The sequence below is a fragment of the Parasteatoda tepidariorum genome, chromosome 3 (assembly GCF_982258835.1).
Source record: "Parasteatoda tepidariorum strain Cologne lab strain chromosome 3, Ptep-v5.0, whole genome shotgun sequence".
NCBI lineage: Eukaryota > Metazoa > Arthropoda > Arachnida > Araneae > Theridiidae > Parasteatoda > Parasteatoda tepidariorum.
This window is the reverse complement of record NC_141757.1, coordinates 73,891,160-73,915,105: the sequence shown is the minus strand read 5'-3', so window position 1 is coordinate 73,915,105 and position 23,946 is coordinate 73,891,160. Positions and strand designations below refer to the sequence as shown.

General features: G+C 28.0%; 1 protein-coding gene across 6 annotated transcripts in view; it reads right to left on the bottom strand.

Moving 5' to 3' along the window:
- Nucleotides 1-833: 833 nt before the first annotated feature.
- SCCRO4 (DCN1-like protein SCCRO4) overlaps nt 834-23,946 on the bottom strand; it is a 41,397-nt gene continuing 18,284 nt past the window's right edge. For 5 of the 6 annotated variants that reach the window (XM_043045266.3, XM_021144347.4, XM_043045269.3 and 2 more), the window contains 7 exons: nt 10,283-10,368; nt 10,132-10,208; nt 8,904-8,995; nt 7,876-7,984; nt 7,691-7,795; nt 6,847-6,949; nt 834-3,934 (listed from right to left, as the gene is read on the bottom strand). In XM_043045266.3, the coding sequence (XP_042901200.1) occupies nt 3,840-3,934; nt 6,847-6,949; nt 7,691-7,795; nt 7,876-7,984; nt 8,904-8,995; nt 10,132-10,208; nt 10,283-10,368 (667 nt within the window). In that variant the 3' untranslated portion in view covers nt 834-3,839. Of the gene's footprint in view, nt 3,935-6,846; nt 6,950-7,690; nt 7,796-7,875; nt 7,985-8,903; nt 8,996-10,131; nt 10,209-10,282; nt 10,369-15,275; nt 15,413-23,946 lie in introns of those variants that run through there. The other variant, XM_043045285.3, reaches the window with a different exon arrangement.

The following is a 23,946-nucleotide window of genomic DNA, read 5'->3' as shown; positions in this document are numbered from 1 at the left end:
TTTAGGTATTTAAATTTTTTTTCCAGATTCGTCTGTTTCTATTTCTTTAAACACTTTGTAACATCCTAGAGAGAGATTACAAACATCGAAAGATTATTAAAAAAAAAAAAAATTACTAGCAATCTGTAACAAAAAACGTCATGCAACGGCGGAGCCTTTTGAAAGATTTTAGCTCCGATTTTGTTAATCGCCAACATTAATATTCATAAGACCCATAAAAAGATTCTACTCCATAAAAGTATTTTTAAGGCCCTCAAATTTAAAAACTTTTGTTTCAGAATTGAAATGAAAAAAGTTTAAAGTGACAAAAGTTACAATGATTAAATTTAATTTTCATAATGCAAAAATTATTTTTACTCCACTACTCAACTGAAGCCCTTGACTCTTTATTTCATTCATTCATGCCCAAATATATTAATATTTGTAAAACCCATAAAAAGTTTCTACTTCATAAAAGTATTTTTAAAGTCCTCAAATTTAAAAATTTGTTTCAGATTTGAAATGAAAAATGTTTACTTGCTTTAAGGGAAGGTTCCAATGATTAAATTTAATTTTTATAGTGCCAAAAATTCTTTACTATACTACTCAACTTAACATCCTCTTCTTTCATTCAAGTAAACACCAGATTTCCTCAGTTTCACTCCTGGATTATGCATGGAAAGTATTTTGCCTTAATTTGCCTTCTTCAGGCAATGCCATTTGGCAACTGAAGTATACACCCCCCCTCCAATCATATAGTATTTACTGCATACGTAAGTTTCTAATATTTCTAAAATATAATTCAAATTAATTAATAATCACATACACTAATGAATGATACGTTGACAAAAATATTAAACATCATATTATTTATTGTACTACATTAAAGAGAGTTTAATATGTACACACATTAGGCACACTGCACTTTTCATAAGACAAGGAGCCCTCATGTAGTCATATGTGGATCAAGTGCATATTAGCAAGACACTGTATAAAGTGTTAGGGTCGATTTTTTTCAAACTTATTTGCAAACAAATCTTCAGCATGATTTCATTATTAAAAGTATGTCAGAAAATATATTTACAAAGATTAAAATTTCTTAAATTATAACTGACATTTTTATGGAGTAAGCAAGAACTAATAAATAAAAAATTTACGAAAGATTGGATAAATTTTGACATAAACTACAAGTAATCAAAAATTTTACATAAGGCTTATTTTTTACAACATAATAACACAAAATAAAGTGCTAAAAAGTGCAGGTTAATAGCTATAGTAGTAAAAAATATCAGACTCACATTATTATGAAATATATGAACAAAATAACCATTAGGAAGAAAGAAACACACTCAAATCAAAATATTTAACCAATGAAACTAAATGCTCGAAATGAAAAACACATGAACAATAAAAGGAAATGTCTCGAATTTGTGAAATGAGAAAATTTTAACAATTCACATTGAAATATTCACTTTAATTTCATAAAATATGGTGTGAATATAAAGTTGAGATGATGTAAAAATAAATTTTTTAAAAATATAAAGATTTTAATTGAAAATTATACATGTAGGATATTTAAATCTCAAGGCAATATATATATATTTTAAGGCAATACAACAGCTCAGATCTATTACAAATATTTGTTTTAACAACTTTACAACATTTGACTTACCTAAAACAAATTAAATATGGAATTTAAATGAGTAATTTTAAGGGATACTTATGATAGATGAAAAATAAATCAGTAAGAAATATGCCATCATCTAAAGAATTTTCTAGAATGAAAAAAATCTAAATAATGCTATTTTAAAATTGTTGCAATAAAGCACTAGTCTGTTTTTTTTAAATTTTATTATATTGAATATATATGAGTGAAGCTGATTCTGAGAAAACTATTTGCATAACAGAATAGTGTTTACTTGCTAGTGGGCCCACAAACTATCAGCAACAATGGTAAAAAATATTTAATATAAGTTCTGGTTAAATAACAGAATGGTTTTATTTAAAATATTAATAAATTATGCAAATGCACATACGCACAGGAAAAAAGACAGGCAAATATTTAACAGCATGTACAATAAACATTTATCTTTTTCAATTATGGAGTACATTGTTTGCTTTAACAAATCTAGAAAAGTGAGAAAAATAATATAAATGCAATATAATTTTATTTTTTTAAAGTTTGAGATTTTGGAAGCAATCTATGAAGTTTAAAATCACTCCAGACAATCATAAGTGTAGGATGAAAAAAAAAAATTTATTTTTTTCTCTGGCAAAAGTAACTTTCTAGGATATTTAGTTAGTGTACAAAATTTAACAAATATTGGTGTGCAAGGTTTTATTATGATATTTTACTTGAATTTCATCCCTTATTTTGATACACAATGCTTCAACTAATTTTATTACCTTTATTTTACTGATAAAAGACATTTATGCATTCCAAACATATTAACTGCACACCATGCTCCCTTTAAGTCCAAAGCTGTTTAATCCCTAAACGAATTTGTCAGTGTCAGACAAGGGCGAAAGTTACCGGCAAATTAGCACATTCCCATGTAAAACAGACACCGGCAATCTGGTATCTCGTGTTATTTTATTTTTAATGCCCGTTTGAGATCCCTTCTAGTAAAAATGGATATGTTAGATTCTAATAAAATTTATTTACCATAGATGACACCACAATGCAGCTTTTTCTTGTATAAACCACGTGGTGCATTTTAATGATCAGCTATAAATTTATAAGGAATTCTTTGTTATAAAGCAGTTGTTTGGTGTGGACAACGTAATTCACCTATATTTATTGTGTTAAATATCATAAAAGTAAAAAGTTTTGAAAAAGTTATTTGATGAGTAACTCTTACGATTTTGAATGCGGCAATTTATCAGAAAGATCTCTCGAGTTGATTTAATTTGATTATGATATTTTGAAATTCAAAATAAACCTGTAATCAAATTGCTTAAACTTTGTTTGTACAAAAAATTTTTTAACAACTTTTACACCAACCCCCACACCCTAGTCACCCCCACAATTGAAATTGCAAAAATAACTTAAACCATAGCTATATATTTTCTGCAAAGAAAAAAAAAAAGTGTTTTAAGAGGTTAAGGATTGACTTACGTAAAAAATAGGAACTTGACTAGAGAGCTTGATCTCAATAATTCACATTTTATTTAGCAGTACCATTTTAATGGAGTTGTAAACAACTCCATTAAAATGGTACTGAAAAATCAGTAAATTTTTCTGATAATCATTTAATATGTTATTAATACATAAATATCTAATGTGACTAAATTTGGATAATTAGTGAATTTAGTTAAAAAACATTGTAACAAGAAAGAAAAATAAGATTTGGAGACAGCAGTCACTATGTATTAACAGATATTAGTCAAATTTTGCATATATACTAACCATTATACCAAACACAACTTATGGCAGTTGATGGAGAAAAAAAAATTTTTTTTTGGTCCAACCAGAATAATTATATTTCAATATAAAATATAAATAATGGCATATTTCTTATTTGCACTAATTTATTTGAAGGGGGAAAATGGAAGTCGATTTCAGAGACATTATTTCATTTCAGTTCCAATTTATTAAAACAATATTCTCATTCCTGAGTGTAAATTTGGCATACAGAGAACTAATAATTGCAGGCACAACTGGAAAACACAAATAGGGAATTTGGATGAAAGCCAACTGTTACAAAGACTGATCAAGAGATCAGCTTTAAGAATATATATAAAGTTTATCACAAAATTCTTTAGGTAGAGAGAATATAAAGAAGTTCCTCTTTGCCTACATATAGTCTCTTGCTTCCTTCTTTTACTAAGAAAAATGCCCAGGATTCGGCACAATTCTGTTAGTAATCACTGATGTTTGAGTAACTTGACTTTTGGTTGCCACTGTTTTGCCTAATGTTTAATGATTCCACAAATTCATCTAAAAGAACTGGCCCTAGGAAAAATAAAGAAAACCTGTAGATAAATACAAATTTAGAGCTTTTAGGAGGTAATGCACCCTGATGTTTCTGATGCACCCTGCACTAAACCTGCAATAGCGTCTGCTTTTACCTGGCCATGATTAGTGACTATCAGTAAGTACACGTCCACCATATTGGTTGGCTGTAGATGGGATCTGCCTATTATGCCAGGCTGATGGGAATAACTTTTGAAAATGCTCCAAACTCAGGCATTCCCCTAATGTTGTCACTGTAAAGTGTGTGTGTGTGTGTGGGGGGGGGGGTTGAAGGACCACCCTGAACAATTTTTGATTTAATGATCGGCTCTTCACGTTCTAGGACTCAATCTTAATGGCTCAAGGGGGTGACCTCTAATATGCTAATTAATAAGTGCAGATGATATTTTAAGTTACCAAATTATACACAAAAATTTACTTTCTCTGAATAAACACACCTTTTTTTCAATGGATTGGGATTTTAATTTCAATCTGGAAAATATGGTGCCAATAGTTTGGTCAGGAGAGTGGTCCAAAGTTTTGACCCCTTAATGTTAATTTTGCTATATCTCGAAATTTTTTTTAAAGCAAATTGAAATTTTTTTTGCTTACAATCATAAAATTCGTTGGTCCAAAGATAATTCCATGCAAAAAATAACCTTTATTAAATATTTATTATCTTTTATTATTTAATTTAATAATGCTAAAAAAAAATTTGAATTGCAAAGTACACAATTTTTTGCATAATTTTAAAGAATATAATTTTTCATGGTAAAATGCAAAATTTCCGCAAAATTGGTCATATAGTTCCGGAGAAATCAAATTTTAATTATCTGACTTTTTTGAAATTTGATTTCTAAAGAACAATTCACCAGAATTTTATAATTATGTGCAAAAATGTTTCAATTCGCTTAAACTTTTTTCGAGATGTAGCAAAATACGCAAAAAGTAAAATTAACAATAAGGGTCAAAACTTTGGCCCACTCTCCTGATCAAACTATTGGGACCATATTTCCAGACTGCAGCTACATATTTTGTAGGTCAGAAATTCAAATCCGCAGAAAAAAGGTATGCTTATTTAGAGAAAGTACGTTTTTGTGTCTGATTTCTTAGATTAAAAAATCATTTGCACTCATTTATTAGCATATTTGAGATCACCCCCTCGAGTCATTAAGATTAAGTCTTAGAACGTAAAGATCCGATCATTAGATCAAAAGTTATTCAGGGTGGTCCATTTTTGTGTTTGTGTGCACTGAACATCTACTGGGAAGTTTGTCGTCACAAGGCTGAGCAGCCGCTGATAAGCAAAGAATAAATAACAATGTTTTCTCTTCAATATCTCAATATTTAATAAAAATATTTGTCTTCAGATTATCATGTATTAATGATTTTATAGTAAAAAAATTCTAGAACATTTAATTAATATACTTGAGAAATTTTTCTGATGGATGAAATTTAAGGTTAAAATAACACGAAAGACTGAAATCCAGAATTGGCCATACAGCCCAAAATGATAATCATATTACATAGTGGAGAGCAGGGGTTCTCAAACCTTTCCTATAATTGAGATTTAATTTTTCAATGTTTTCAATTTACTCACTCTAGAAAATAAAGAAAAAAATATCAATATTCAACAGAATTTAAAAAAAACAATTATTGAAAAAAAAGAAGAAGAAAAAAAAACCCAATCACCTTCTACTTAGATTTCCTTTTAAATAGATAACTGACTAACTGAAGTAAACATGAAACCTTAATTTAGAAACTTACAGATTCAAGTTAAGTCCTAAAATAAGTAAAAACGGAATTTTTTTTTTTTTGATTTAAAAGCTTGGAAAGTATAATCAAACAAAGCACAATGGGATACCTGCAACTGATGTAGTGTGGGTATCTTGATCCTAATTAGTTGTTTGTTTATGTTAGCAACTATTCTTCCCATTCTATTTAGAGTAAGCCAAGCCCGTAAAATAACCATTCATTTTAGTGTAATTAATCATATATCAATTCATTCTATATTCTTTGACTAAGATTTCAATTCTTTCACTATGTATTTCGCACTTAGCCTAAAGATAGCCATAAAGTCTTGTAGAACATAAACTTATTAGGCATTGAAGTTGCCAGGTACACAAAACAAAAATATATCATGGTTATAATAAATTACAGAAACAAATAATAAATCTATGTTAAGTATAAGTCATAGACGAGAAAGAATTAGACTTCAATAAATTTGATGTGCGATATGACCCTGTATTTAATTAACATAGAACATTCTATCTTATGTGGCTTAGCTCAACTTTAACACGCCATTTTGCTTATAAATAATCAGCCGGCGCTGATGTCATAGGTCACATGTGTGGGTGTCTGTGATCCTCTTCTTGAAGTGCAAGTACCCAATTCAGGACTTGGAGAGTGATTAGTTACAGATATGTTTCTGAAGTGTTACATTAATGCTATAATCAGATATCTGGTTATTAACTCTGTTGTATAAAAGTAAAAATGGCTAAAAAGCTTCTTACTGAGGTTCAAAATTATGTTGTAATTTTATAGTGCGGTAGTAATATGTCATGGGCATCACAGAGACCAAATTTTTTGGGGGACAAAATTAAATTAGTCATAAAAGTTCTCTAAGCTTCACATATAAGAAAATCCGCAAAAGATTTATTATTTTTATGCCTTTCTAGTTTTTAACTTTGAGGAATTTAAGTCGATGATGATTCATGAAAGTTTTCTTTATTTGTCTGAAATATTGAGAGGGACTTTTTTAGAAATTTCTAATTATTGAGGGGGCAAATACTCGCCATCTGCCAAGTCTACGACACCCATGTAATATACAGTTAAAAAAAATAATATTTAGAACATTTAATTCATGTTACAAGCCTCTAAAACAACAAAAAAATTCGCCAATGAATACTTACAGGCTCCATCTTCATCATAATTACTTAGATCTGGTTTAATAAATCTGCTGAATTCTAGAACATTACACCACTGATCTTTATTTATGACCTTGTACTTTGATTGCTAAAAAGTGGTAAAAAATAAAAATTTAAAAAATTCATTGCTAAAAATCCAATAATTACTAACAATTACCTTTCGGCATAATTGGGACACTGGTATCCCTTTCATATATATTTTTAAACGACACTCTAATTACAAGTAAAAACAAATTTTGGTATTTTTCAATTAAAAAACAGTCTAATAGTTACTAAAAATCTGTTAGATTTTTGGAATTATATATGTTCTAAAAAAGAAAATTTCACCCCCCCCCCCAAAAAAAAATGTTGATGGAAATTTATTTTATTCACATTCAAAAATGCACCAATAATTGATTTTGTAAATCGAAGAAATTTCAATGATTAATTACTGTTTCTTTCAGATCTAAATAACTACAAATTAGAAAAATGAGTGAGCAGTGTTTAGAAAATTTTATCTTTAACATAAAAAGGGATACCAGTGTCCAATGCTACATTTCAAAACCAAAAATTATAAAAATGTTAAATATATTATTTTTCACTTATTTTGACTTTTATTAAAACAAAATATTGAAAAAATTTATAAAATATATTTAAGGAAAATTCTACATTAAAGAGTTCTTACATTTGACCTATACATTCACACAGTAAATATTATATGTAATATTATATATTCACACAGTAAATATTATATATAAACTCTAATAAATAGATTTTTTAATTTATTTTCACCTGAATAAAAGCCAAATATTGAAATGAGAAATAACTAAAAACAAAATTGCATAGATACCTCTAGGAACTGGTGAAATGAGCTATACATTGGCCACTGCCTTCCTAAAAGTAGCTGTAACATGGCTTTAGCAGTTTCAATATCCATACTTCTCTGATCTTTGTCCTAATAATTACATTTCAGTTATATTATAAAACATTTATCACTATTTAAAAGAAAAAACTGTTACAATAAAAGAAACCTACCCTGGCAAAATCATAGGCGTACCGATATAAACTTTTGAAAATTACTGGATCATTTAAAAGACTACGTAGATAATCAATTTTATTTCTGATTTTTGCAATACTATCACACCTGAAAAATATATTAATTGCATTATAACAATGAAGTAACTTAATTACTTAGAACTGTGCAAGTAGATAAAAATTTAATTTAAAATGAACTTCTTAACTACAGTAACAAGGTAGCAAACTGATAATTGAATTCTTCATTAGAAACATCACATTTTTAAAACAATAATCTGGATAAATTTTATTAAAAAACAGACTTAAGATATTTTTTAAATATGCAGATATTTTTTAGTACATTTTTGTAATGCATACAAAATCTTGTTTTAAGAATAACTTGCTTTACAAAGGTTACTTTATTTCAAACAGAATTATAGTGAAGCTTGAATTTCATAAACAAATTTAAAGCCTTAAATGAATTGTTTCAGACTTTGGAAAAATTAATTTTAAATAAAAAAAAAAACTATTTAATTAAAACAATTAAATAACTAATTTTAACAAATTAATAAAATGTTATATATTGCATATAACACTCCTTATTTTTTATTTTATTTAAGTGCAACATTACAGATAAACATTAACTATAACATAACACTTAATATAGTATAATTAATACTGCAATAACACTTGATAATCATTAGATTAATATTATGAACTAAAAAAAAAAAATTTATAGCACAAAGCTATTTTCCATTTTGAAATAATATCACAAGTAGGCTCTTGAGTTAAAAGAATTTCAACAAAAAATTTCAAAAATAAAATTACATTTATACATTTTAAAAAATATCAAAGCAATTATGCAAGTGATAAGAATTAAAGCAATTATGCAATTGAAAAGTTTAAAATTTTTCCCTCAACAAATTTATTTTATATCTCATGTAATATTTGTTTATCCTAAATATATAAACAAGTCAACGAAATGTATTCATTATTTTAAAAGATCATCTGCAATCATTTCAGGATATTGCATGTAAAAATTTACTTACTCTAAATCTTTCAAGCCCCTGAGCCATTCAGATTTTGTAAAGAAACCCATTTGTTTAGCCTCCATTTTCCAAGCTATGACAAGCATAATTATCTGAGAAAAAAAATAGATATATTTTAATTTGCAAGCACAAGTATTTCTGAATAAGTTTAAACCTATAAACTATTATAGATTTAACAGGTATCAGTCACAATAAATTATTTTAATGAATTAAAAAGAAACTATTTACAGCTAAAATCCTTAAAAAGATTTAAAAGTCAAATTAATAAAATAAATAGAAATATAAATGCACAAATATTCAGGCTAAATTCTTCTTTACAATTTTTCTATATTTCCAGTTGTGGTCATACTTTGTCAATGCACAATAGGAATTGGTGGCTATGAGCAAATATACCAACACAAGGAAAAATCCTGGTTTAAAAATAAGATTTTTTTAAGGAAAAATTATAATATTAAATATTTTGTAATTGTAATCTTTTTTGTTATTTATTGCCATTTTCAATTGTTGCTTTAAACTATGCCACTATTGATATTTTCTAATAAATTTGTCAAATAAATTTTTTTAAAGACCATGAAAGGTAAGGGGGATATTAATGAAGGCCTAACAAATTCTAACACTTATAATAAAAGAACATCAAATGAAAACTTTACCTATTAAAACTTATTTAATAAAATACTTAATCACATTAAAGTTCATCCATTATAGATAAAAATTCAACGAAGTTAAACATAAAGTCAAACAACATAAAAAATTGTACATTAAAAAATTGCTTAATGTACAAATTTTTCTCATATTGACTTGTTAATTAAATGTGATGACAATAATTCAATTATTTCTGATTTTCAGTGTGTAGTAAAACATTTAAGCCAAGTTTTATTTAGTTAGGTTTGATATCCAGCAATATATAAATTCTCTTCCACATATTAGCAAATAGTAGCATTCAGTGGTCAGCAAGTCTATTATTACTGATAAGTATGCAAGATTTGCTGACACTAAATTTCATACTGATCTAAAAAAAAAAAGTCATTTATGACAGAATATTGAATTACAACTCTTCATATCTGTCATCAAATTTGAAAAAAAAAAAAAAAAAAAAAAAAAAAAAAAAAAAAAAAAAAAAATTGTTGTTTAATGTAACAAACCCAAAAAGTTTTCTTTTAAGTTTTTTCTTAGTTGGAGCTTTTAGCAGACAAATATTAAAAACTTTATTATTTTGTTTAGTACTCACGTTTTCAGGTTCAACACCAATATCTTCACAGAATTTTTCCATACCTTCTGGTCCTAAGACATCAGGATCATTTGCACCTAGAAGAATGAAATTAGATGACAAATCTAATAATTAAAACTTAGCTATAAAGTAAAGCTAAAACAAATTTTACTGGCATATTCTTGAAACAAGGCCATGCACTTTTTATGTGAGAAGGAATCATCTATGAAGTCACAAATCTTGGAATTTTTTCTTGAACTAAAGGAAAGAATAAAAGATGTTACTTATACATAAAAAAATAAACACGTAATTTTAAATTAAAAAAAAAAAAAAAACTCTCCTAAAGACAGCCAACATAAGTAGGGGGAAAAAAATCCAGTAGATTTTATGAAATATAAATTTTATGATAAAATTGCATAATATACTAAATATTCTGGATATAGGGAATTTCAGAGATTTTTTTGTCATTAAAATACAAAATCTTTATTACACTAATAACTATAAACAGTCTGCAATTTTATTTTCAATTATGTTTAAATTCATAATTTTGAATAGTAAGAGACAAGTTACTTATAATTGTCAGTTATAAGATTTTTGAACTAATTTAAAAAGGGAGTTTTAAATTAAAATAAACAGAAAATTTCAGAACAAAAAAATATATAACTATAAATAAGACTCGCTTCATTATGAATTAGTAATACTTATTTAAAATATTCCAGCAAGCAATAAATTGTGTAAAAATTTGTATTTCATAACGGATTTTTTTTTTTAGAAAACTTACTCAAGTTTAGGAAATTTTTTTAAGTGTACAAAAACCAGGAGAATTTTTATTGAACTAGTAGACCAGGAGAAACTGGCAAAATCCAGTAGTCTACTGATAAATCTACAAGGAGTAGTCAAATTTTTCAACAAAAAATAAGGACCTTTTCAAGCACTTTAAAAAAATATTATAATTAGGATACGCACACTAATATTTTTTTCCCTTTATATTGCTGAAATAAGTTACATGATCATGATAAAATAACTAGTTTCTGATTATATTAACCACCATAAAAACAATTTATGCACAATTTCATATATATTCAATATTGTGTGGATCATTCTATTTTTTAAATTAATAATTACTTTACACAACTGAGTAAAAAAAATTCAAAATTATAACTAATTTAACTATTACTAAAAAGGTTATTAAGTGTACTTCTTAGATTTGAATAAAAGTTATTTATAAAAGCATATTCAACAAAATAGTAACAATATTACTATTATTGATCATACCAAATTTATAAAGAATTAAGCAAATTAAGAAAACTTTAATAAATTCACATTACAAATGTAAATGAGTGAATGGCCTCATTTCTATTAAAATTTGTTATTTGGTTCAGTATTTCTTTAATGAAATGCTTAAAAAAATGTAAATAATTTTGATATGTAAATACAATGACTATTGAAGCTAAATATTTTTGTCGGAAGTAAATTATTATACGGTCCCTACACTCTTAATATTTAACAAATCTGAGATAAGTGACAGGCCCGTAGCCAGGGGGGGACCGTCGGGACAAATCCCCCCCCCCGAAATTCTGGGGTTCAAACTTTTTGGTCTTTCTTTAAGCCTTTCAGTAAAAAGAAAAACAAAAACTGTCGAATCAAACCTTTTATTAACTAACTTTATTAAGCATATTTCGGGATATTCTGGTTTGTCCTAAGAAAGTAATCAAAAAATTTTCTTCAAATCCCCGTCGCATGTCTTTGTAAACTTTGTTTACAAATTGATTATAATTATTATGTAATATTAATTAAAAAATAATTATTATGTAATATTTTTTAATTACTAGTTTAACTTTCGCAAACAACAGAATAAACAATATTTGTTACAATGTTTTCCCCCTACATTGCATGTCTGAAACTGTCCTTGCTTCTTACCATATCCCCCCCCCGAAAAAATATCCTGGCTACGGTCTTGATAAGTGAGTTTTTTTTCTATTTCAATTGTTTTTGAATGAAATCATTAAGACATGAATTAAAGTTTTTTGGAATGTCAAATCTGAATAACACAAGATTTTTTGCTAATTTAAAATAGTGAAAGTATCTCACTTCATACATTTTTAAAATCTTGCCTATAAATAATATGTAGATACTTGATTAAACAACTTAAAAGTACTGAAAATTTTAAAAGTAGTAAGTAAAAAAAAAAGTAGTAAGTAAAAAAAAAGTAATAAAGTACAATAAAAATACAACAATAATAATAAAAGAACAATATTAATAATAATAATAAAGTTTACAAAAATTTCATGCAATTGGTGGACGGTCCCTGAAGTAAAGTATCTTACGAATTAAAATCTCAATTAATTATTATCTTTATTAAATTAAATGAATAGAAGCAGATGGAAATTTTGAGATGAAACTTTGTGATTCTTTGCTACTCAGGGGACCCAAATGAAAATACGTAATTAGTAAATAATCGTTAAGTTCAAGTATTATGGTACTGATCTATAAATAGAGGAAGGCGAGAAGGTCATTAGCTTGCCAGAGACGAAGACGATGGTGCTTCAGAAACGATGAAATAAACAAGAGAAATAAAATTTTCTTTTGCTTTTAGGGGGGAAAAATGGCAATGTTTAGTTGGTCTCCGAGATTAGCGAAAATTCGAGATTTTTCAGTTCGATTTCAGAGGGCGGAAAATGAAGCCTGAATCTGAGAATACCTTGCAAAATGCAGCATCGTTGCTCACGAGAATGCAAGAATCCTTAACACCGAATCAAGCTCAGTATACGCACATGCGGACCCGCAAGTATTTCATCAAACATTTAAAATGATAGGCGCTTTCATACGCTACGGACCATAGAGTTGAAATACCTACTATTTCAACTCTACGCTACGGACTGATGGTATGCGGAAATGGATTGTGGTTGAATGAATTGTGAAAACCACGCTTTTTGGGTAATTCGTGTCAAAAATTTATATGGTAAAGAAAAAATATCATTTTAAAACAGGGAAAATCAAGCACTTTTCAAAAACACCCAATATAAAAAAAAGCAACATTTAAGGGCGTTTAAAAACGAAAATTGAAAATAAGCATATTTAAGCACTTTTTAAAAACGGTACGCACCCAGATCCAGACGAGTTTTCAGCTATGTAAACAGGTACCATTTTAAAATAAAATAATGTAAAGATTATTTAACAAGACTAGAAAAAATATTTCAGCATCCATCAAGAAAAAATAAACAAGAAGGAAATTACCTTACTAACAATAATTATTTAAAAAACAGTTAATTGACAACGCATCGACAATCTAATGGAAAATTGCCAGCCATTCCTTTTACACGTGAATTAGTGATAAAAAATGGAAAAATAAATTCAAGAACAAAACAAAAAGATAAATAATTAAATAAAAAGAAACACAATAAATCATAATTCAAATACAAAGCAAACAGATTTGCCTAGCTTTTGCTTAATTTATTAATAAATTTTTGTATAATTTTAAAAACGTTTAAATGCTTTTTTCACAACAACACTGAATATTACTTAATTAACAGAAGACATATTTCCATCTACAATTCCTTAAAAAAAATAAAGAAACTAATTATCAATTTAATTACAATTGTTCCAGTAAAATACTTTTAGATATATAAAGATCAAATTAAGTCGTTTTCTGAGTGATTTATTATTCTCTTGGGGGAAAAAAAAGGTGTGAAAGAAATGAGAGGACAAAAATAGAACTAAATTGAATTATAAATTTCTCTCTTCTTTTTTTAAAAAAAAAAAAAAAACTTTTTCGAACAACTTAAATGATTAAATTTCTTAACATCCGTAAATATGCAAACAAAAAAAAAAAAAAAGAAAAAAAAAAGAAAAAAAAAAGAAAAGAAATTTAATCGAACCTACTAGGAAAATCAATAAAGTTAATTGAGATCACTCTTTAAAGTGAGGCATTTAAAAAAACAAAAACGATCACGCATAGTACGCAAAATAATATTAAGACTAGTAGTTAAGAAGAAGAAAAAAAAGATAAAGAGAAGGAAAGAAATAAACATGAGACCTGTTTAATTCGATGGTTGGCTTAATAAATTGTTTATTTATTGCAGGCCATATTTTAAGGTACGAAGCAAGTCAGGGAAAAAATAAAAGGAAACAGACTTTATTCTCCCCCCCCCCCTCTGAACAAACATATTTTTTTAATCAAAATATCCCTATATTTGACCCTCAAAACAAGGAAACTATCTACGGAATTGTTGTCAGGAGAGCGGTCGAAATTTTGTACCCTCTTAATGAATATTTTACTCAGTGTACTTAATCATATTTCTGAATTTATTTAAGCGAATCAAACAGATTCTGCACACAAAAATAATTTTTAAAGATTATTTACAACTTTTATTACTAAATTTAGTGTTTGAAAATATTTTGAATTGTAAGATATGCTTTTTTTTTAGATTTACTATGTAACTTCATAAGATAAAGTTCAAAATCTAAATGAAATATAATAGTTTTTGAAAAATATAAAAAAGTCGTATTTCTAAATTTTCATTTACTGTGAACTATTTCACCACTTTCATTCAAAATTTGTAATGAGAATGTTAGATAAATTAATGGTTGAAAACTCCAAAAACGGCGATTTCAAAAACAAATGAAGCGTCAAATTCTTTAGAATCGAGCTGCATCTTCAGTTGCAGATATATTAAAAAAATAAATATACAACCTTGTATTATTATTTAAACTTTAACCCAATTTCAATTTAATAGTTAAGTACGTTAGACATTGCATAACTGACATTGCATAAATATTAACAAAAAAGTTTTATAATCGAAACACTTTCTCCATTTACCCAATGTGTCGAAATATGCGATACATTAGTAAATGAAAATTACTAAAACGATGATTTTAAATACAAACAAAAGCGGAAACATCTTTCGATTCGAGCTCCTTGTTTCGTTGTAGACACATTAAACGAAAGCAAATATTAAACATCAAATTTAACAGTTATTTATTTAAAACTTCTGCTTAAATGTAACTTTTTTTTTTGGCATAACGACCGACACCAGAACAACAAATTTATCGTTTGAATAGTTCTGTTCTATTGTACACCTATTGACATTTCAGGAGCATGCACAAAACTAAAAAAACAACAAAAAAAGAACAAGTGTTTCAATAGAAACACCTTCTCCATTTACCCCATGTGTTGAAATGCAACTTCCGGTGTGAGAAAGTTCTTCATAAAAATCTTAGAAGGGCTGAAAACAAAAGAATTTCGTAGCGCCTCTGACAGCGAACTTGATCCACCATTAAAAACTCTGGGATAATTTCAAAGTGGGTGAAGTTTATGTTTATTTTTAGATTTCTTTAAAGCTGACGAGCGCTCCTCTGCCTTCATACGTAATTTTAACTTCAGGTGTTCTGCGAATGTTTGCGTATCGCTAGCTATTATTGAAAACTTCAGTTAATTAACTCGTTTAAAAATTTAAAATAGACATATTTTATGACATTGAATGGGAGTAATCTGTGTATTTCTTGCAAAATATATACAGAAATTATTTTTTAAAGACTATTTTTAAAACTGGGGTCATGATTCACACTCCTATGATCGTTTGCAACATATTGCGCTCACATCGTAATGTGTTAAACACGATCACGAAATGCTATCTTCAAAAATATGAAATAAATAAACAAAATACAACAAATGGTTTAACAATAACATTTTACAAGGCATGAAAACAGAAAAAGAAAAGACGTTTTATTCCTTGTCGTGTTGCGTTAGAGTTGTGGAGTTGACAATGAAAATGAATTAAGAAAAAAAATATCAAAAATTTCGTTTTTATATTGTCACAGACCTTTGATGGGAGGACAATAACGTTGTAAAAAAGACAAATACATAGGAAAGGTCATTTAGTCACGATTGTAAATTCAATAATACGGTTCTAACAGTTACTTTATTGATTAAATAAAAAAATTCCTAATGTAAATTACACTATCAGTGTTTTCATTACAGAAAAAAAAAAAAAAAAAAATGGGAGAGAATTTCTCACCCTTTCTCAAAAACAGGGTGAGATTTCAAAAAATTAAAAAAACACGAATAGACTTGGAAAAAAAAATATTTCTTTAATTATAATAAATTTTTAACATCTTCTGATTTCTAAACCATTGAACATTGAATATTTTTGCTGCATTATCATATGGAAAATGTTCTGTATCTACTTTTTCATTAGCTATTCTCATTAGGTTTGCTCAAATGCTTACCAATCGATCTGCTACGATATTTTGTTTTAATTCGGCTTGGGGGGCTAAATAACCTTGCAATAGATGCTGAACTATTCGGAATCACTAATTAAATTTGTAGCATTGTGCACACACTTTCCTATCCTCTACATCTGCCAGCATAGGTTCTTCACTTATTTCTGTTATGGAATAGTGAAGTTCGTTGAAGTTATTTCCATGTTCATACTCTTTGTCAGGTCTTCCAGATTAGTTTTCACAGACTTAAACTTTTACAAATTACTCTAAATTGTCGATGAGGGAGTTTGGTAATTCATTAACAGCGAAAACTAGAGATAACTTTAAACAACTTATTATAAAGAACTCACTTTTTTTCTCAACACTTGTCATAGCTGTTTTCATGTCTTATTCAAAATGGCGGAAGACTAAATTTTTTCCAAAATTCGAGAGATTCGTGCATTTTGAAATTGATAAATTCAGTGCGCGAACTTCTCGCGTTTATCATTTTTTAATGCGAGAAAAGAAAAAAACATGCGAGATTTTATTTTTTAAATTTAAACAAATTTATTTTGTATATGATAAAAACATTTTCGTGACCACCATTTGAAATTTTGAGCTAATCCATACAAATTGGGTACATGTGTGTTTTAACAACATGTAAATTGGTATTTTCTGGTCAGAACATTAGCTCATACTACAATTAAAGTTTTATTTCTAATTTTTGAAAATTGATTTGAATTTGACGAAACGAAATGCACGAGTGTCTAACTGTACCGAATTTCAGAGAATTATAAATGAAGTTATACACGAAATCTAAAAAACGCGCATGGGCGTATCATGTACTTACTTTTTGAAGGGAACGTAACTAAAATGCACAGTTAATTATTTCTCAAAACTTCATACATGGAAAAAAATAAATGTGAAAAATATTTTGTCAATTTCGTAAATGCATGCAAAGTAATTCATTGTTTTATAGGTTTTTAACTGGACAGTTGGAGAGAGAAAATCTGAAAAAGAATCAAAAACTTTTCCAGTAGAATTCATAGGAAGTATGTGACAAATTAACTTGGCGAAATCTTAGAATTATAGATTATATCCTCTTTTTTTCCCTTTAAAATTAATCAGAACTATTCAAAGTACAGTAGAAACTCGATTGATCGTTTCTCAAGTGACCCTTCATTACGAACGATCTAAACTTAAAATATCGAACAATGACATAAAAATTTATGAAAGATAATAAAGTAATGGATTTGAAAATAAATAATTTAATAATTAGTACAAAAATTTTGACGATGCAAAAAAAAAAAATGCAGAGAACATATTTATACTTTGCTGCTCGTTTCCTGTAAGTTCGTATGAATACAGAGAATTTTTTCTAGACTTCGAGACCTGCTTGTGTATGAGTTCATTGTTTCCATCGGTATCACACATCACTTCTTCAGCTTCTGTAACCAGTCTTCTCACAAATTTCAACATTTTTATCAACTGATGCATAAACATCAAATATGTTTGAGACGCTTTCCCCTTACTGTCAGAAATTCTAATTTTCTTGATCATTAGCATCAGGAGCTACTATTTTTGGAAAATGTCAATAAAATTTTAGAACGATAGAGTCGGGAATCTGCTATTTTCAAAAACAATCCAAACGGCTATAACTAACATAGCATTTGTGACTGAATCGTTAAAACAAAATGGTATAAGACCTACGGGAGAACGAGGGATGCGGGAATGATGGATCGCGGTTCACTATATCAGGGATGCTACTCGCAAAATATCAAATTGTCTCACCAGAAATTGCATTTCGTCTCAGTTAAAATCTCTTTTTGGCTCAGTTTGTCTCAGCTAAAATTATTTTTTCACTCAGTTTATCTCAGCTAAAATGATTATTAATCAGTTTGATAACAATATAAAGATAATTTTCAGGATCCATAAAACCATTAATAGCATACTAGGAGTACTACAATTATACATACATTCACTATTGCTAGGATTTTAAAAAACCTGCATATGATTGATTATAAGAGTCCACAAAATTGTTTTACGGACTCTGTTGTTTTCATATATATTGCATTTATCATTTATGCGCCAATGAATAGTATCTGTTCCAGAATTTTACAAAGTAAATTTTAACTTTCTTATTTTTTAAAATATAATGGTGTTAACTTTCTAAAAAGAAATATCTATTTAGTTTCAGTAATTCAAAAGGGAAAATACCCATTTTATTTTGAGCTCAAATTTCATCTCAAAATATATAACTATTCAGTTACAATGAAAGGTCTACAGATTTCAATAATTAAAAGAGAAATTCAGTAATTAAATAATGAGAGTTTAAGAAAATGCAAATAACACAAAAAAACACTCTTTGATAGAATTCAGGAGGTGCAGTGAAATTTTGAAATATTTTAGGTAGGAATTTTTCAAGAAAATTTTAGGGAGCACTTAATAGCCAAAAATTAGCATATATACATTTTTATATCAAAACAGAAATATATAAAAACTATTATAAACAATTTAAAAAGACACATATAAATATAATTTTCTTTCTAAAATGACTTGCATCCTTTATTAAGTATAAAAGTAAACTTTTTAGTTATTTGGCATTGACTAGTAGATTGTACTTTCTTGCATTCACAAGATCAGTTAGTTGACTATGTTCTTTTAATTTATATAGCTAAATATACAATCATAAAATGTGATTATGAATGCACTTAGTAATTTTTTAAATGCAACAACTGTAGAAAAATATATCACATCTTTACAATTCAAAAAAAAACTTAATTCTACTTCTTTCTAGAATCGTGATACTGGATTTTAAAATTGCGTGAATATGAATTGCGATTTTGGGTTTTAAAATCGCGTGAATATGAATCGCGATATTGTATTACAAAATCGTGTGAATATGAATCACGATATTGGATTTTAAAATAGCGTGTATATGAATCGCGATTTTGGATTTTAAAATTGCGTGAATATGAATCGCGATATTGGATTTCAAAATCGCGTGAATATGAATCACGATATTGGATTTTAAAATCGATTGAACATGAATCGCGATTTTTGATTTTAAAATCGCGTGAATATGAATCACGATATCGGATTTTAAAATCACGTGAATATGAATCGTGCGGTTGGATTTTAAAATCGCGTGAATATGAATCGCGATTTTGGATTACAAAATCATGTGAATATGAATCACGCTGTTGGATTTTAAAAACACGAAAATACAAATCACGATATTGGATTTTGAAATCGCGTGAATATGAATCACGATTTTGGATTTTAAAATCACGTGAATATGAATCACGATTTTGAATTTTAAAATCACGTGAATAAGAATAGCGCTGTTGGATTTTAAAAACGCGAAAATACAAATAGCGATATTGAATTTTTAAATCGCGTAAATAAGAATCACGATGAATAATTTTTAGATCACGTGAATACGAATCGCAATGAGTTTTTAAATAGCGTACAAATACGAAAAACGAGATCTGATATTACAACTCCGTGATAACGAATCGCAATATTGGATTTAAAAATGCGTGAATACGAATCGCGACGTTGGATTTTAAACTCGCGAAAATACAGATCGCGATATTGAATTTTTAAATTGAGTGAATAGGAATTGCTAGTACGATTTTTAAACAGCGTAAAAAAAAATCGCAACACATAAGTTTTAAATCAGTTAAATACGAAAATCGATGATTGATATTAAAATCGTCTGATTAAAAATCGCGATTTTAGCATATTCCAGCGCAGTTCCTAATATTTAAAATTCCGAAAATCAGCCAAACGAAGAAAAAAAAATCAATTACCGGTGGTCGAAACGAAACGCTTAGACTCCTTTCCACTCTATAGCGGAAGTCGCGAGAATCCGACTATCGTTCCGGCGGCTTGGGTTTCTCTAATTGGACTCCCTAAAAATTTTAGTTTTTGGAACATGGTCGAAAATTTTAAAAATTGGGAGAAAAAAGCGGATTTCCGCTTTTTCGCGGAAGTCGTTCATCCCGTGGAGACGTGAACGGCAAAATGATCTCCAATGACTCACGGCGATGCGGATTAATATTTGAAACTGAATTCAGGTTTGCCAAATTTTGGACGTTTTGTCTCAGAATGGCGCAGCTTTGGCAGAAACTGAGCTGAATGTCGCAAAATGGCGCAGTTATGCCGTTTTGTCTCAGTTTGTCGCAAATGGCGCAGGCGTAGCATCCCTGCTATATCTATAAAAGGGAAAATTTGTGATAATATTAATTTATTCTTTAAAGTAAATAACTTTTAAAACCTTTAATGGGTATACTTGGTACTTTTATCAAATCATTATTTGCTAAATAAACATTAATTTATTTATAATACATTTTTATTAAAACATAGATAACTTGTTCAAATTCAACAGTTGCGATCTTAGCAAATATTTTAAAAGTTATAGTATTAATGTCAATTCCCCAAACTGGAAAAGTTGCGGGAATCTTTTGGGGTACAGAGCTATCATCCCTCGGCCATTCCTCCCTGATTCTAAACCCATAAATAAGCATCGCACACACAAGCACTCGATTAACCCCCTCTTCAGTTCAATATAGACTGCGGCAGAAAAATTTCACGCTTGTGCGTCAGAATAGCGAGATAAAGCCAAACATAGATGGAAGGATATTTTATGGGAAATGGTTCTTTTCCATTGTTAAGATCATGATGGCCGCTTTCTTATGAATGTCGTGAAAAATAGTAGTCTTTAATGATTTCTAGTTAGAAAAATTGCAACTAAGAATGTGCGAAGAAAAAAAAAAAGGTGGCGATAAAACAAGTACTAATCAAAATATCTGTATATTCGAAAAATTCTTTAAGTTATTTTTTTTTTTTATAATTTAGAACTGCAATGTATAAATTATCCTGGCAGTTAGAAATTTTCTTCATACATTTCTAATATGATTAATTATCAACCTTGTTCCAATTTATTCTTAATATAAAAAATAATTTTCTTTTAATGCAACTATTTATTTTTTATGAAATTTAAAATTATAATGTTATTTTATAATAAAATATTCTACAACGATTGTGTTTACTTATTAATTGTAATGATTTCTTTTTTCTACATAATTCTGTACACTGATAATGCTTTTAAAACACAGTATTTTACTTTGAAATCCAAACAAAGTCAAATTCTAAAATATCGAATAGTTTAAGAAAAAATAAGTAGATTATCAAGTAGTTTCGATCGAATCGAGTAGTTCAAAAAATTAAGTAAAATTAAAAATCCAGTAAATTAATTTCATTCACAAGGATTTGATTTAACTTATATTTTTGAAAAGATAAATTATTAACTATGTTTTATCTTAGTTTAATTTTCAGTTAAAGTATATAAACTAGATGCAATTCGTCTCACATTTTTAAGAAATCAACAAGCTATACCTTTTAATAAAAATCAAATGAAACTTTTTTAACTTAATAAATGAGAATGGCCCTCCGTAATTTCGGTTACGGGAACTGCTTACTAAGTGATTCACATAGTAGGAGTTATTCAGATAATACGAGTTTAACAATTAATAATTCTCAAACTAATTATCAAAAGTTTTTTTTTTTAAATTTCATCGCATTCCTTACATTTTTCTAAATACCTACGTAATTTTTGTTTCTGCGCAACAAAACAAAATGCAACGTGAAAAAAAATTATTATTAACTTCATAAATAGACCAATCTTTTTTAGTAGAAAAATCAGGGATATCAGGATAATTAAAATGTGGGATGCATTTTATGATACGTATAATGTATACATACAGAGCCGTAGCGAGCCTAACTCGCGCCCGGTGCACAATACCTTTTTAGTGCCCCCTCCTTCGAAAACCATATAATATTATATTTAAAATATACTCGCAAATTAATAAATAAAGTTAAATAAATAAAGTCATAGGCTCAAGCTAGGCCTTAAATTTGAGACAAAAAATGTAGTTGAGAAAACAAGACTAGATTTTGGAATTTATATGATCATCTAGAATTAGTTCAAAAGATACCTATTATTTATTTTATATATTTATAAAGAAATATTCTAAAAATTCACAGATTTAAAGCAATAAAAAAGTAAATATTCATTATCTCTAAGGAGATACATATATTTAATAATAATATGATTATAATATATTAATAAAAGCAATTACTATGTATAAATTTTCCCTGCTTTTGATGAAGCAAATTTATCGATAATATCATCAAATTTGATCATTTCAAAATTTTCTCTTTTCACACTTAAAAATGCTAGGTCACTTAGGCGATCTTGTCCCATCGTTAATCGTAGATATTTCAAAATAAATTTTAATTTGCTGAATGAACGTTCGCAGCTAACAATTGATACTGAGTTAGTTAGGAGTATGTATTTGAAGTGCCACTCTCAGGTAGGTTTGGAAAAACGTCTTCTCCATACGAGATTATATAAGTAAGAAATTCTAATGGAGTATTAGGTTCAATTTCTTTTCTACTGCGGAGTAACATGTTGCATTTTGCAGTCACATATTTCGATAAAGAGTTCTATTCAATTGAAATCTGTACAATAAAATTCACCCAAATTTTTTTCAAGGTCGTTATCAACATTATCCTTGTTTAATAAATTTTCAACGTCTAGTAGAAATCCAAATTTAAATTAAGGTCACTTAATCGTGTACATATTTCTTGTAGGAGACAATCGAGAACGCTTTTCATAAGGCGAGAAATTTCACTTTCTGCGGAAAGACCAACATCTCTAGACAATTCTCCAGGCATTTTGCGTTATGAAACTAAAAGTTAGTATATTTTGCAGCAGAATTGTAGCTTCACTTCTGGTGTCACTTGTAGTGGTAATGTCCTCTGCTAATTTTTCTAATAATTCTACTATATTCTCTAGCCCATCGACGATAACGCTAACCGCTTGTATTCTGGCGCTCCATCGTGTTTCAGATTCACGTTTGACAGTTTTTGTTAAAGCATTTTTTAATAATTCCCATCGTAACGTGGAACGTGAGAAAAAAAATATATATGTTTTTAATTATTCCAAAACATGTCACAACGATTGGATATTGTTCAGCTGCAGTAAATCCTACGAAATTCAATGAATGTTTATCACAATTTACAAATAATTCTCATTCTTTTATTTACTCATTTCATCTTTTTATTTGCGAAATAACATTTATTATATTACACTGGCACTAAATTTAAAATATATTTTCCAGAAATCAATTATAATAAAAATAAAAATTATCCAGCAATTTTTTGTTTTATGGACCATTTGGCGCCCCTTTGTGAGTAGCGCCCGGGGCATGATGCCCCCCGTCACTACGCCACTGTATACATATAATTCGTTTTTGATTAAAACAATATTTGAACGGTCTTCGGAAAGAGTACACTACAAATAAATTTGAATTTAAGAAATTTTTTTATATTTAATAAACTTGCAATATCATTAATTTGAAAATCATATAAGAAGGTACGACATAGATCATAGTTTTAAATCTTTTTTGTCTCATCACCCACTTTGCAAGATAAAATTTTTTCAACACCCCTTCAAAAAAAAAAAAAAAAAAAATAATAGTTTTCGATACGCTGCACTTTTCTACATGTGAGGACAAGCTTGATACCATCTTTTGATCCTCGTGGGTCACAAAGTAGAAACAAAAG